At 36.2% G+C, this 17,452-nt stretch overlaps 1 protein-coding gene across 1 annotated transcript in view; it reads left to right on the forward strand.

The window, feature by feature from the left end:
• Positions 1–15,057: 15,057 nt before the first annotated feature.
• The window catches only part of antxr2a (ANTXR cell adhesion molecule 2a), a 40,839-nt gene continuing 38,444 nt past the window's right edge, over positions 15,058–17,452 (forward strand). Inside the window, exon 1 of the mRNA XM_083527005.1 lies at positions 15,058–15,595. Within this exon, the coding sequence (XP_083383131.1) occupies positions 15,456–15,595 (140 nt within the window). The 5' untranslated portion in view covers positions 15,058–15,455. The remainder of the gene's footprint in view (positions 15,596–17,452) is intronic.

Raw genomic sequence — 17,452 nt, forward strand, 5'->3', positions numbered from 1 at the left:
GCAGAGGTAAACTTGATGTGGATTCACAGAAGCCAGTACTGGCTTGACTTTTCAATTCCAGAATGTCATCATTAGCATTATAATTTCAATCAGGTAATCTCACGCAGCTTCTTTTGTGTGGAATTAAAATGACACCTCAATGTGCTTCTTTTTTTTGGACATTGTACTGATGCCTACAATTATTTTTCTTGTTTTCACCCTGTAAATGTACTCAAGTAAAGTCAATCCAATTTCCAATGTAAACTCTATCCATATTGTGCACTATACAAGAAAGGAAGGGAAAAATCTGGAGAGAGCCAGGTTTTCATCTGAGCTGTAACACTGTAGCAAATATTGGTCCAGGATTGCCCCAGGGCATATGCTTGCCCCCTGTCAGTTAGAGAAGACCTCTCATCTGGTTAGCAGTGAATTCTGCCAGAACCCAGCTCTGGGTCCCACCTATAGACCATGTATTAGAATACATACAGTTTATAGTTCAAATTCCTCTTATCACTTACACAGTAGCACCTGTAAAATTACCTCATCAGGATCTGTTTTTGTCTCTCACTTAACACAAGCCAATAAAAATAGATACAGCTTGATTTTCCAAGGAACCAGTAAGAGCTAACCCCATTGTGTTTGGAAATTTTCCTGAAGATGAAAAATGACTTTTACCATACACTGAAAGTTGAGGCTCGTTTCACATAAGAGCTGCTGTTAAGGGAAAAAATAATGATTACATTCTGACCAATCAAAATTGAGAACTCAACAACACTGTGATATAAAAAAAAAAAAGATATTGCAAGATTTTAGGATCTTTACTAAATTTTATACCAGAAAGATCACAGAACTCTAATGTTTTGCCTACTTAAAATTAATAACAGGGCACACATCAGAGTTTCCCTTTAAATGTGTGTATTGTGAATATATAATGTTAATTTTGCATGGTAAGTTTTGTATTGCTTTTAATATCTCTAGGACAATAAAAAAATGTTAAAGGATTTTAAGGATAATTTAAATGACCTATCAGCATTATGAAAATACAATACTGCAGCTTGTTAATAAGAATAATAATATATATAAAGTTATTATTGTTTTAGGACCGTCTTATTAAAAACCTCTGTAGTAGCATTTCATCGTTTAAGATTAATATTTTACCCTTTATCAGCCCGAGAGTATAAAATCTCCCTCATTACTAATTTCTGGCATGGGAAACAAAATCAACAGCTCCTCCAAGTCCATCTTTATTTACTGTGTAAGTAAGTAACTGAGTAAATGAAAGCTTGCAGAAAATACATTGCAAATTATAGGCCTTTCAGGTATATGATCCTTGTAAATATATTTTGTAATAACTGTAATCACCAATCTTTAAAATTGGAAAAACTGTGTTGCTAGTGTTGTGCATTAGCACTCATGTCATTATTAATATATTTCTAATGTAGGTTGAGCTGGTATGAGTGGGATAGCAAGGCTAGGCCTGACCTCTTTTTCAAGAAAGGCATGGATATAAATAAGTAATTGTTGAATCTACAATATTTTAACAATTTTTACGTCTTGAAGTATTCATTTATTTATTTATTTATTTATTTATTTATTTATTTATTTATTTATTTATTTATTTATTTATTTTTACTTTCGACAATAGCACCACCTATGGTTATAAGTAAAAATTAACAAAATTGTGTAAAGTAGACATGTAACCTAATAGTGAAATGTTGGAATGTTAATAAATAAAAGTAACATTTTTAGGTCGTGCCAATTTAATTTCTATCTCCAAATAAAGATATTGCCATTTAAGTAATCCCCTAATATAACCACAGCATAAGACTTCTTAGCCCATAATGTAGATTAAGTGATATTACAATGGCAAAGTACTTCCCGGAAAAAAAAAACGTTTGTGTGCATTAGTTTTTCAATTACTTAATAAAAAAAAAAATTTAAACAAACTAAAAACATTTTACAATAAAAAATAGAGACTACACAAAGGAAACAAACAGCTGAATGATACATTTACTTGCTTGAATGTATTATACAGTTCAGTTTTTTTTTTTTGTGAAGCTCTTTTAACAATTACCATTGTTTCAAAGCAGAGAAAAAGAGTTTATAAAGTTTAAATTTAGAAGTTAGTTTATGCCTTATAGTTTATTCCTAATGAGAAAGCCAGTGACGACAGAGGAAGAAACCTTTAGAGGAACTTAAAGAGAACCCATCACCTGAGTGTCACCTAATGTATAATCAAAATTTTTTTTTTTTCATTGTTGAGGTGTGCTGTTCACTGATGGGTACTTAAATGCAGAACAGTTCAAACACACTGCAGTAAATTAGCTGGTTAACAATGAGTGCAGCTTCTGTAATTCAGTTACTTTAGTTGTTCTTCTGGAGGGTTCTTCTCTACCCACAGAGAAATGCTGGAGCTCTGTGACCATAGTTTTCTTGATGACCTCCCTGACTAAGGCCCTTCTCCCCTGATCGCTTAGTTTGGCCTGGCGGTCTGCTCTAGAAAGAGTCTGGTGGTTCCAAACTTCTATTTACAGATGATAGAGGCCACTGTGCTTATTGGGACCTTCAATGCTGCAGAAACTTTTCTGTACCCTTCCCCAGATCTGTGCCTTGATACAATTTTGTTCGGACAATTCCTTGGTTCATGCTCTGACATGTACTTTTAACTGTGCATAACAAAATGTGGAAAAAGTGAAGCGCTGTGAATACTTTCTGAATGCATGTGAAAACCAGATCATCACACAAACACATAGTTCTTCCCCAAATGTTTGCTACTCATTTTGAATCACAGAAATGTAGAGGATGTCTTTTTTTTTTTTGCTGTAGCATTAAGATTCCCCTTCATTGCAGTTGATAAAGAACCTCAAACATATTCCAGAATGCCAATATATGCAAAATGATCTCCATGAACAAATAGTTTGGCAAGATGGGAGTGTAAGAACCTGACAGGCCTGAACAGAGCCTTGACCTCAAACCCACTGAACTAGTGTGAAATGCTGACCTCACATTACTTTGGAAGAACAACAAGCAAAAGAGACTTGCTTGGGCCAAGAAACACATGGAATGGAGAGAAAAGAGAAAAAACATAGCTGGAGAAGATGCATGCATCCACCTTACGAACGAGTTATGTTCCGAATGACCATCCGTAGCAAGAATTTGTTCATAAATTGTTACTGTATTTGTTATTGACTATGCATATATCCTAATGATGTAAGAGCTATAAATATTATCAAATAAACACTAACATATACTAAAGCAAATCAAAATAAACAAAGTACTGTATATAATATTTTGTATTAATTAATAAAAAAAATTATAAAACTGTATAATAAAAAAAAAGTACTTAAAAAAATTCATTCGCCCTAGTCCTGTACGCATCATATAGTCTCGCCACGTCGACGACTAGCTCGCCGCAGCTCTCCTCCGTTTTAAATGTTTTCGATTCCAAAAAAAATTTCACCATGAGGATGGTTTTGTTTGTATCCGCGAAAGTTCGTAAAGTGGGGAGCATCTTTATATATATATATATATATATATATATATATATATATATATATATATATATATATATATATATATATATATATATATATATATATCACAAAAGTGAGTACACCCCTCACATTTCAGCAACAATTTTATTTTATTTTTTCAGGTGACAAAATTGAAGAAATAAAAATGTGATATATATTAAAGTAGTCAATGTGTAGCTTGTCTAGCAGTACAGATTTACTGTCTCTACAAATAACTTAACATTCATTATTGTCAAAATAACTGCCAACAAAAGTGAGTACACCCTAAGTGAGCATATAAAAACTAGGTCCAAAGTGTCAATATTTTGTGTAAGCACCATTGTTATCTACCACTGCCTTAATTCTCCTGGGTATGGAAATTCACCAGAGCTGCACCGGTTGTTGCAAATGTGCCGTTGTTTGTAGTGCACAAGATTTTATAAAGCATAATGCTATGAAACTGTGATTTTTTTTTAAATGAATATTTTATACAACTTTTTGATATAGAAATGTTCCCCACTAGGAAATAGACATTATAGCAAGCTCATTGAACTTGCACCTATGACTATGCCTCAGGCCAAATGATGTTTGTGGCCATAAGCAAAAATCCAGCTGTACGCTAGATATGCTCTCGTGGGCATGCACTGTTTTTCAAAAAATTTTATTTTTTTGGTTCTCCCTTTCAGCAAATGCCTTGAGGAAGGGCTGTCAGCACAGCCAGCTACCTCTGAAAACTCTGACTGCATGAGCCGCTTGTGGCAGCATGAATCAAAGTCAGCAGACAACACTCTTTTTGTCCAGGCTCTAAGGGCCAGGCCTAAAGTCGACAGAGTTTTTGAGGAAACTTGAGTGCACATCTGCAGTGTGCTGTCTCCATGCTATGTGCAACTTTGCTCTTTGCCTCACAGCAGTGGGATCCAGGCAAAAGCACTCAGCAAAAAGTTCATCAAAGTTTAAGCTTCACCAGATAAAGGGGGGAGAGAAAACTGACATGTTATGATTAGATGGCTTTATCATAGCTGATTACAATAAATAAGCACTGGGCAAATTAAAGGCCAATATATCACAAGAGAAATCAAGCAGGTCCTTACAAGAGGATCCAACTTTTATTTACTATTCTACAGTCCTATTGAATAAAGATGTAAGATTTGTACTTTTATTAATACAACACAACAAAACAGCATCCAAGTTATATGCACTTCATCAACATTCCATCACACCCTTAATCAATTCGACCTGAAAGGCAAAAGGCCCATATTTAAATCTCTCAGTGGATTGTTTTTAGTTCTTTCACAAAACGTTTTAATTTAATCTCTTCATGATCCTGTGTGTGTGTGTGTGTGTGTGTGTGTGTGTGTGTGTGTGTGTGTGTGTGTGTGTGTGTGTGTGTGTGTGTGTGTGTGTTTTGTTAAAAGTTTGGGGAACTGTGACAGGACCAGCCTCTTTGAAGCAAAAATGGGAGACGTGTTCCTCGGAAGCTGGCCAGAACTGATGGCAGTGCTTGCCTTTTCTTCTCCTCTAATCACTCCCATACATTTTGCCTCAAGGAAAAGCACTGAGAATGTTGCCTGCAATGAAACACAGCTGAGTGAAAATTCTGCCTAAGCACAGTGTCCTTTCCTCTATCTAAGGTAAATCTTGTCACTTCACATTGATTTAACATTAGTCAAGAGTACAGCTCTGCAGCTCAGTGAAATATTGCATAGATTGGCAAAAGTTTACCAGTTTCATAAGCAGGTTCATTTGTTCTTATTTAGTCCACGGTATATTTTCGACTGTGGATATCCATAATCAAAAACAGCTCTTGATCATAGATTCTGGTGGGGCAGAATGACATAAATAATGACAGAACTTTAAACTAACAAAACTTGCAACAGAATGCAAACTCAATCTATAATATGTTTAGAGTAAACCATAAGAGGAAATTATCCCATAAACAGTCAAACAGCTGGTTTTGAGCAATTTGAAAAGTTTGTTCAATTGTTTTATATGGGGGGGCGTACATCTATTAACCAAGGTTCTCAGGTTTCAAAATGTTTAGCCTAACTTCATCTCAAAAGAAAATTCTGGCACTGGAAAAAGGGGGACACATCTTTTCATATGCATGTAAAGCAAAGTCACCATGGTGTGCATGCATTTCTAATGAATAGACATTATAGAGGATAGTGGTAGCTCAGTAGTTAGGATTTTGAACTCTTGAACAGAAGGTCATGAATTCAAATCCCAGCTCCACCAAGTTGAGCAAGCCTCTTAACCCTTAAATGCTCAGTGGTATAAATAAGATAATTGTAAGCCACTCTGGATAAGGGTGTCTGCTAAATGCCATACATGTAAATGTGATCCAATCTATAATCCCCTTTACCCTCTGTTGATCTTTGCAATGCATCTTATAATAAAAAAGATTCAGTGTGTCATGGGCACATTGTCTGCAAATAGTCTTGCTAGAAATGTTGCTACAAAACAAGATATCTGCTGTCGCCTAGTATTTTATTACATAACTTGCATAATTAAGTGTAACCCTTACATAAGTGGGTGTAGCTCTTGTATGCCCTACCATTACCAATGCTCTGCTTGCTGTTCCTCCTCCATGTCTCCTCTCTGAGCCTAAATAGTGAAGTAATTCATGATTGTGTAACATTTAAAAAGACAAATAAGTGGAACATTGGCTTATTTCTGTCAAATTGAAATTTATGGACAAGCTGCCAGTGTCCATAGGGTTCATATAAAAAATTGTGTAACTTTGTAACCTACTTCCAAATACAGCATTCTCAATTTTCATTCACTGACACAAACTTTATTGTTCTTCATTTGAGGGATGATAAACACATGACCACATTTGACCAGAAGTTATTTTTAAATATTTAAACATATCCGGGAAAGTCATACACTTTGCCATCTGATTTAAACATGCAACCATGTGTTGCTTTCATAACAAAATGACACAAAAACATTTGTATACAGCTCTGAAGAGAAAATATGGCATTTCCTAACAACCCGCATTTCAGAGAAATAACAATGGGGGAGACATTTACAATAAATGAAGCATGCTTATGGTTTGTTTTGCCTATTTTGCCGCATGAGTTTTCTACTTGGATGAAAAAAACTAAATCAATATTTGTGAAAAAGAATGAGAGCTGAAGGGTTCAAGAAAAGTTGTTGTGATTTGATCTTCACAGGAAACTAGGCAAGCGTTCAACAAAGCTTTATGATTGATGGCAATAGTTCAACTCTTTCTCAAGGTCTATACACAATACCGGCCTTGATTTCAGCTTATGGATGCCACCCACTGGATGTTTGCGCATGCTAATGTGACCAGCCGCTCTTCTAAATGATTGGCATCTCAAAAAGGCAATGCAAAAGGTGTGTGTGTCCATCTGTCTGGAAAATGTGCTGCGTTGGTGTTGGTCCAGCCTTTAGACGTGGAAACCATATCAGAACAGTGGCCACTGCAGATGTGACTGCATCTCACTTGCTTTAGCCGTTTGTGTTATGCTTGGCTGAAATGACTGATATAATCTTTCGAGATACGCACTGGCACGGCCATCGCTGAGCAACAGAAAGAAATAATCGAGAAATAATGGTAGATCAAGTGTAACTCGCTCTAATTTCCAGTGGGGCATTCACATTAGGGATTTGGCGGCTCAGTTTGATAACTTTTGATTTTGACTTTTTGTGCTCTGTCCAAGCGAACTCACAATTATTTTACCATCTGTTTTTTTTTTTTTACATAAAAAAAAGAAAAATGGAAAAGACAACCCGTGAAATAATTATGCACATCCAAACAGAGAATGTCCTTGAAAACCTCACCCAAAATAAAGTCTCATCTTTTGAGCTTTCAAAATATTCTCTGCCACTTTTGGGTTAATCATCAGTGACACAACACTTTTCTGAGCTGGTGAAAACTCCAATGCGAGAAAGCCGAGATAAGAAGATAACAAACATGGAAAAGTGACTACAGGCGGCAAGGGTGATGAGCCACTGAAAATGGCAGCTGTCATGCGAGTTGACGGGGAAGTGAGCGAGTGAAGGCCCTCGCTGTCTGAGCACTTTGTCACATGCTGTAGATACTTCAAGGGCCAAAATGGAGATTTGGGACGGCATTCTTATCTCAGTGAATACAGAGCATTTTCATCCCTCCAAATGGGAAGGCATGCGTGAACACCTAGGTAAATACATTACATGAAGTTCCTTTTTCCTTCGCAGGAAAAATAGCAAAAATCCCCAAACTGTCCAATCAAATTTGGCAATCTGAATTTGTTGCTCCAAAGAAAGAAAAGCTCCTAGAAATAAATATATAATTCATGTGGTTAAGATGGCTTATTTATAATTTACTCCTTCCTTTAATGTGTACCAGAATATGTTGAATAATACAAAGCAAAAATTTGAGAATATTTACTCAGATCCTGGACAGATGCATTAAAAAAATATATTAAATATATTAAAAAAATATATTTAAAATATCAGCTTTGGGATGAAAAGCATCTTTGATTATGCCTTTGATTAAAACATTAAAAATATGTAAGTAGCAATAAAATACATGTAAATAACTGCATCCACATAATTTGCTGTCAAATGTTTATTGTTGTTTGTCAGGGTATATGACTATATTTTAAAAAATGTGAACAATTTCCAAGAAGAATATATTTGTTAGACACACACACACACACATAAAAAATGCATAAAAAATATTTTATGCAATATTTTTCTATGAAATAAATTATATTGTGAATTATATTGTGAATTACTTTACTGTATTATTAAGCGTAATGTAATTACGGATGTCCTTGGAAGCATACTTTCCCTTGCAGAGAACAATTACTAAAACTGTGAAGCTTTTTCAGTACAAGTGTGACAATACTTGTTGTGACTGAGACTTCTCAAGTGACACTGAGTTCCTCAAAAGAACTTGCTCATGAGTGTGTGTTGTTTGCACTTTATTTCGATCATGACGAAAAAATAAAAGGAAGCAAAATTAGTTGCATTTCCTTTGACGCAGCAAAGTCTATGTTTGTTCGTGTAAGCGGGTTGCACAATTCAGAACAAATTAGCGTGTGACATTTTTGACCATACTTAGGCCTGCTGTGACACTATGGCTATTTTCTCACAACAAAAGCTTGTGGGAAATAAAAGACATACAAGGTATTGACTCAGAAGGGGAAACAAAGCATTGCTGACATGAAGCCGTACAGCTTCAGGCAGGAAGTTGAGCAAACAATCAGCGGGAGCAGGTGTCATTTGATGGACAAAGCTGCCAGCACGAGGATGCTTGTCATGATGGTAAATAGAGAGATGAAAAGGAGCGAGAGAGAGAAAGAGAAAGACAGAGAGGGAAAGCAAGCGAGAGAGAAATTCGAATTGTAGTGGAGAAGGAATTTCATTTCTCTGCCTCCAAAATGGTTTTGGCTGATGGTAATGGAGACAAAAATAATGGAATCAATGAAAACGTTGCAAATGCTATTAAGGGAGTGGCTCAGGAAGGTTGTGTATATTCAAATTATATAACAATTCATAGCCTCACAATTGCAGATTTGAAAGATTTTACAGAAAAGTGTTTGTTTGGCTGATAAAAGACATTTAATATGAAAGAAATGTATTTGGATTTTATAGAACATTTTATTTATGTGGTGTATTTAGGCTTGTTTTGCTTTGTTTTTACATTTTTATACTGTAGATTATAATAATTGGTTATTTTATTATAGAATATTGGACATTGTCCCTTCCAGTTTTAGGGACTGATTTCAAAAATCAATTTGTAATTATGGTTAATTTTAATTGCTATTTATGGATTATTTTAATTGCTAGTGTTCTACAGTAATATTCAGTACTCTAGTACATTCCCTGTGTAATCAAACCATGGGTGAATTTTCACTTCATGCCTAGCATTACAAGGAAAGGCTCTGGATTATTAATGGCCATGAGCAAAAAAAAAAAAAAAGCAATTAATGATGATACAGAAAATGAACAAATACAAATAAATAAAAAAAACAACATCAATGGCAAAACCTAACCAGATATACTGAACGTTAAATTTTTAGGTTAATTGCATCCAAGTCGGCTTTAGCAGTATGTTGTTTTTTTAGAATCAAACTATGAGCAAGGTCTTACTGTGTCGCAACACCGCATTAAGCACATTTTATTTTATCTTTGGTGACGTTTCAGACTCATGCTGGTCAGCTTACTTTTCTGCAACCCCCCCGCTACACTCTTTTTACCACCAACGCCCATTAACTGCACTGATTGAGTCTTCTTTACAGGTCAATCTTCACTTCAGCAGCCCTGTCTCCTTTGATTTCCCCTCATTCCCAGTGCAGAAGTGATCAGGAATGTGCAGGCACTCTGCAGAATCCCCTCATTAGGCTGACGGGCCCAGTCGAAGCACCCATTAACTCCATTCTCGCAAAATGCATCGTGCTGCCAGATAAGACGGATGAGAGGAGACACAAGGAGGGTGAGTGCCTGATTTTGACTGGAACTGTGTCAGTGCACAGCCAGCCGTGTTCAGAAAATCAGTGATGGACGTCTGTCTGCAAAGTGTCCAGCAGCACAGACATTTCCGTTGAGTCTGCACAGCAGAATTAATTTTTCGTTTCATTGCCACTAATTTTGCCACTAATCCGTATTTGACTGTTTGTACATCATTATTCGTTTCTGGCCTACACTGACCTTATGCTGCTGTGGATGGTCTCACATGGATGTTGTAAAAACAGTTTATACCGGTCTCACAATTTTTCCACTGATAATCTCATCAGGATATTGTACAATTGGACTAAAAACGTGTGTTGAAATAATAATTAATTATTCAGTGCTCAACCAAGAACAATAATTACCAATGTACATACTAACAAATGTCCTTTTGGGTCTGGTTCCTCTCAACATAATCTTCCCTAATCCTAATTTATTGAATTCACTTGCTACTGTTACCTCTGTCTTTCTAATTACAGATCCAAATCTGTAAAATTAATTTGGATTATATTTACTAATAGATTGTATATTGATACCTGCTACCAGGACAGACTGTGTCTAATTATTGCAACATGACTGGCAGAAAAAAAGCAGGCAGAGGGCATTTCGCCTTTTTCTTGTGGGTGGTTGTGAAGATGCGAATGTACATTTTAACATTTTGCACACTCATTTTATCTTGAAAGTCATTGTGTGTCTAATTAAAGTATGTATAATCTGCTGCTTTGCTTTGTGTGTAAATGGCGTCTCAATAGTTCTTTATAAAACCACTAATAAGTTCTCAGAAATGCTGCGTTTAGAGTGCATGTAAAGTTCCAGCTCTTGTTCTGGATTAGCTATTGTTTTGGACTAGCAACATCTTTAAATATCCATCAGTGCAAACATGCTATCCATGTGAAATAATTTCAGTAGAGTGAAGTGAAATAAATTTGATAACAAACAAAAAGCAAACAAGTCTACAATATGAACTCCAAAAATGTCTGCATTGCCTTAAATTACTGGTCTTTCCAAATGTTGGTCTAATCATTTTAATAACTAAACAGTGTAAAACTACAGAAAAAACACCTGAAACACTTTATTCGGTTTTGTTACTTTTTTTTGCATTTTTGGTGGCTGGAAATCTTTCAGTGAATCTTTCATACCTTCAGAACAACCGAATCAAGCCCAGTTTTTTTGTGTGTGTATAGATAGATTATGTAGGAAAAGTCACAAAATATTATTCCACTCAGATGAAGGGAACCCTTTTTTTTATCAAGGAAAAGTCGATTGGGGTCATATAGACCCCAAGGACCGATTAAAGGTTAAATCATTAGATATCTCGTGAACTACCTGAGACAACACAAGGGTGAATTCGTAAGAGGAAACCATACTCAAAAGTGAGACACAGAATAGTTAAATTAATTCCGTTCCTTTTTTCACAATTGTATACTACAGAATAAGTATACCAAATGTCTTGAAAAGAAGTTCGGAATAAACATATAGTGTTTGAAAGTTTAAAAATGACAGTCCTTCAGTTCTCAGAACAAACATATAGTATCCAGGTAAGATTTTCTGAAGAAGAAAATGTAAGACTTTGGTTTGCATGGGAATAAAATTAATACAAAAAAAACAAGGCCTTGGTTAAGGACTTCAGTAAACTTACTGTTTACTCTCTTCAAGGCACAGCACTTTTAGCATGAAATTAATCCTACACCTTTATCCTTTTCATGGAACTTTACTCTTAATGAGTTTTAACACCTCAATGAATCTTGCAATTAGTTCAATTGTTTTCCTTGTCACTTCTGATTATTCATACCACTGTAATGTCCATGACAAAAGAAGTGAAATAAAACTCAAACAAAACTATGAGGATGATATATTTCCAAACACATCAACATAATCAAGTGTGGGATACACATACTCTGTATGCCCAAACCCTTTAAGAGGCGTCAAATGAATATACCAAATGTGACAATTATGGGTGTAACAGTGTATGCCAATTAAAAAGATTTGATTGTGTTTAATTCTTACTCTCATTAAAAATGCATTTCATGGCTTAAAGTGTGACATTCTGTAATCCGTCATTGTATTAATCAGAATGCATCTTCAAGTTTTCACTTATGATAAGTCAGCTAATCAGATCAAATTAATTCGAGCAGTAGATTTAAACAGGAAAGAAAAAATAGAACGTGAAAATAAGTGACAAACAGTGACATCAAATACTTCAAATGACATGAAATACATGATATAATACGATTTTAAAAAATGGTGACTATTTATTCACAGTGAGGATAAGTCATGAAAGAAGATATAATAAAGTTCGGGTTGTGTGTGAGACAGTGTGACCGTCTTAACAAAACGTAAGCAATTTATGGAAATAAATAAATTACTGAATTGATTACAGCAACATTTATTTAGCTAAGTAGCTGAGACAAAGTAATCATATTCAGGATTATATATCCATTCTTTATCCATAAGGTTGAATATGATGTTGGCCCCCCCTTTGCAGCTTTAACAGCTTTAACTTTTTTGGGAAGGCTTTTCACAAGGTTTAGGAGTGTGTTAATGGGAATTTTTAACCATTTTTCCAAAAGCGCATTTGTGAGGTCAGACACTGATGTTGTACGAGAAGGTCTGGATCGAAGTCTCCACTCTAATTCATCCCAAAGGTGTTCTACTGGGTTGAGGTCAGGACTCTGTGCAGGCCAGTCAAGTTCTTCCACACCAAACTCACTCAACCATGTGTTTATGGATCTTGCTTTGTGCACTGGTGCGCAGTCATGTTGGAACAGGAACTGGCCGTCCCCAAACTGTTCCCACCAAGTTGAAAGCATGAAATTGTCTAAAATGTCTTGGTATGCTGAAGCATTAAGAGTTCCTTTCACTGGAACTAAGGGGCCAAAGCTCAACTCCTAAAAAACAACCCCACATCATAATTCCCCTCCACCACACTTTACACTCGGCACAATGCAGTCAGACAAGTATCGCTTTCCTGGCAACCGCCAAACCCAGACTCGTCCATCTGATTTCCAGACATTGAAGCGTGATTCGTCCCTCCAGAGAACACGTCTCCACTGCTCTAAAGTCCAGAGGCGTGCTTTACACCACTGCATCCAATGCTTTACATTGCACTTGGTGATGTAAGGCTTGGATGCAGCTGCTTCACCATGGAAACCCATTCCATGAAGCTCTCTACGCACTGAAGGCCACATGAAGTTTAGAGGTCTGTAGTTATTGACCTTGCAAAAAGTTGGCAACCTCTGTGCACTATGTGCCTCAGCATCTGCTGACCCTATGTTGCCTAACACTTCGTGGCTGAGTTGCTGTTGTTTCCAATCACCTTTACTTTGTTATAATACCACTAACATTCTTGCACAAATGTTTGTAGAAGCGGTCTGCATGCCCAGGTGCTTGATTTTACACACCGGTTACCATGGAAGTGATTTTATATACTTGACTTTGGAATTTATTTATTAATATAGTAGTGCTAAACACTAATAGAATTAGCTGATTTCTTTCTGTCCATGTATGTGATCTAGCTGTCATGAACTTTGGCTTATGTTAATAACATGTAAACGGAGCTCAACATAAATTATATACAGTGGAATTCCAGATATGAATAGTTAGTAAAATAGCATACCCTGAGGCTTTGTAAACACTTTGTGCTTAGTTAGTGCTTTGTGCTTATGTCTACGTGGACAGGAAGCACTATCAAGTGCATACATGTCTGCAATCAAAGGAAGTCTGCAAGTAATCATGGAATATCCCAGTGGAATGTTTAACTGCATATGGTCCATAGTGACACAATTTCTGGTTTGGATTTGTATGTGTGGGGGATTTATGATCTGAAGCAATTTGGTTAAATGTCATATTTCTATGAGAATGCAAGTAAGTGAAGTATTTCAAAAGATATTTTATAAGACCAATACAATACGAATACCTACATGTGCAACTCTAACATTTAACAAGTGTCAGTTAAATCAAGGTTACGTTTTCAAGAATCCTTCAGGATTTAGGTTTACACCCTTAATGTGTTTAAGTGTGTACACTCATAAAGCTGATAAGAACAACATGGTGACACAATGGACATAGCTGTCTTACAGCCACACCATCACTTGTTCAATCCTGATCTTGGTTTTTATGGAGTTTCACATGTTTTCTCTGTGTACACATGCATTTCCTTGAGATTCTTTGGTTTCCTACCACCTCCCAAAAACATGGCGGTAAGCAGATGGGCTACAATAATTTCATCTATGTTTGTGTGTGTGTGTGTGTGTGTGTGTGTGTGTGTGTGTGTGTGTGTGTGTGTGTGATGATCTGGTTTTCCTGTCATGGTGTATACCCAAATCTGTAATGATATATAGGCTTTGGGATCAACTACAACCGTGGCCAGGATAAACCAAATACTAAAGTTAAATAAATAAATATAAACTAAACTAAAACTAAACTCAACTACATAATAAAATAATAAAATAAACCCATCCAAGTGTACCACATCATGCATAATAATGAACCGGACAAAAATAAATGCGTCAGCTGTACACAAATCAAAAACTAAAAAAAAGGAAGGAAATAAATCTAATAAATTTACATAAAGACAAAGTAGACAAGAGCAGAAATGTGAACAAAAAAAATATATATATAAATTAGAAATGAAGGTGGAACATGGATTGTTTCTTGTTTATTTCGAACTTATGTTTGACTAAAACAATATTTATTAGATCATGTAGTTAGTCCACAGAAGCACCACTTTTTTATTCTCTTTAAGCAAACAAACAGTAATTATTTATTTATCATAAATAATCTCAGCATAATTACTTGTGCACAGTGAGGTCTTCTTGCACACCTTAAAGATTTCTATATAATAAAATGTCAACATCAACTTGATATAATGACTCAGTCTTCCCTTTTTTTTTTTTCAAACCCAGAATTTCCTAAAAGCACAAGACTTACGTCAGCATGAATATTATTAGTGACCTACTTTATTCATTTTTGGGGTTGAACTAATATTCCTATAAACTATAACCAAATGTAAACTAATTCATAACGTCCTTTATAACGGTTTCTCGAATCGAGAAAGGTTTCTCCCCACCCACACCCTTCAGCTGTTGGATGCACCACCCCGGTTCTTCCCCGCAACATCTGTCTGCGCATGCGCATTACGTCGTTGCCTTTCCTCTGTAGAAAAAGTTTTGCAAACTGACCAAAAGTCTACAACTTGTCAACCCCGGAGGTTTTTCTACCAGTTATATGTAGGATAAACGCAACAGGATGAAGCAATTGCGGTAATGTCGTCACAATGTTTATTTATCTACAGGAAGGATTTTAGGACATTATAGATCATTGCAAAACATCTGGGCCATGTTGCGCCAGAGTGGGGTATGCAAGCGAGCCGCTATTGTTCTTCTACTTCATTTGTCACTCCTGGGACTGCACTGACGACACGACACGATTTGGTGGATTTTTTAAATATTGACCTATTAATATATGTGTGTTATCGCTACTGAGCAAATCTGAGCAGAAACCATGAAGAAGATTTTGTGTATGGAGAAGAATTGGAGTGTGGCAGTCACAGCACTTCTCCTGCTCGGTTTCATTCCGTCTTTCAGAGCAGATACTGCTCCATCCTGTCATGGAGCTTACGACCTCTACTTCGTGTTGGACAGGTTAGTGAACGACTTCTGCACACCTCATAGTCCTGCTTTATCAGATAACCTCTTTCGTACAGATGCTTCCAAACTAGTCCTATGATCTTATCCTAAATGCTTACACATCAGTTGGATTTTTTAACCAAGACACGTTCACAAAGTATACAGCTTTACACAAATCTGGGTGTAGATCTACGTTCGGGCTCATAATAAGCAAGGCAACATGAGCAAAGAAAAACTTTTGCGAGGACAGGAAGCAATCTTGAGAGAAACCAAGGGTAATCACCATCTCATGGGTAAAACCGGATAATACGATTATTATAAATTACTCTTCTTAGTTGTTTCCTGTAAAGTCAAACTGTAGTTAGTGTTGAAGAAGGATATTTATGAGAGTCCTGAGATGAGCAGGGGGCAATTTTTGTGTCCACAGCAGCAGTTCTTAGGAATGAGTCTGAGATTGTAAACTGATGCAAGGGTGAGACTTGGGCATAATGTGTAAAGGTCTTTGGTGAGTGGTTCTCAAGCTCTTTGATTACAGGACCATTTTAACTAATAAAAAAACCCCCTTCTTTCGGCTTCTCCCATGAGGGGTCGCCACAGCGGAACATCCGCATGTTTGATTTGGCACATGTTTTTGTGCCCTTCCTTAATGCAACCCTCCCCATTTATCCCCGGGCTTGGGACCGGCACTAAGAGTGGCTGGGGTCGGTTCCAAGACCGGGGATTGAACCCGGGTCGCAGTGGTGAGAGCGCCGCATCCTAACCACTAGACCACCAGGGGACCATGCCATTTTAACTAATAAAAACACTCAAATGATCAGTCTAAGCCTGAAAGAACTCAGTAATAAATATAATAGCATTTGATAACAACCAGTGTTGATTTCCACAATTGAAATAAAAAAAAATAAGCAACTTCCTAGTTTTGCTTTATGGACATCACCTTGAAAACCTTTGCCTTACAACACAAATGACTACCTATAGAGACACCTCCATATTTGCTGAGAAGTTTTGAAGCAGGATTGTTGCTTACTTTTAAGAGAGAAATATATCTCTGCATTATCCTGACTCTAGTATAGGTATGACTAATCATAAGAAACCTATCCAACTGATGTAATACAAATCCAGTTTTACTCCTTGAATCATTGTCCTCACTAAGATCATCCTGATTCTAAGTTTGCACAGATGCAACAGCTTTTTCATTTCTCCCTATAGGCCATTTGTGTGTATAAATTTATTATTGGCCAATTGCAAGCTGTAGCTGTTTTAACCCCAGTGTACAAAACTGCTCCGAAAGAGAAAAATATGCTGTTTATTAAGGTTTTAAAGTTTCCTGCCTATAGGTTATTTAAAATGTCTAGTAAGAGAAGAAAATCCAAATGCCTTTGTCAAGTAGTGTTTAAAATTATGGCATGAATCCAGTTGGCTTAAACTACTTTTCCTCCCAGCTCTACATGAACAGTCTGTAGAAACTTGACGAGAGGAAATGAGGAATGAGGAAATTCTTATATTTATTCTTTAAATATTTATTTATTCTTTAAATTCTTGCCTGTTTAGGTGCATGCTTATCTTTATTTTCTTATTTCTTAATAAAGGGATGGTTGACAAACACCCTTATACTAAGGAAATTCCAAGATGAAGGATTGAAATCAATCTTTGCTGTACATATGGAGTGAAGATATATACTTTTTTCTTTATTGATCTCTCTGAATCTCTTTCTAGAACTCTTGATAAGGCTTCCCCATAACACTAATGAAAGCTTTAGTTTTTGTCAAGACTCATGTATTGTCATTTTAAGTACTTCTGCATGGTTAATAGAGTTACAGGCCTAATTTGATGCAATTTGGATTTTAAGCAAAGGCACATGAAATGTTACTT

This window comes from Silurus aristotelis (assembly GCF_946808225.1).
Source record: "Silurus aristotelis genome assembly, chromosome: 23".
Taxonomy (NCBI): domain Eukaryota; kingdom Metazoa; phylum Chordata; class Actinopteri; order Siluriformes; family Siluridae; genus Silurus; species Silurus aristotelis.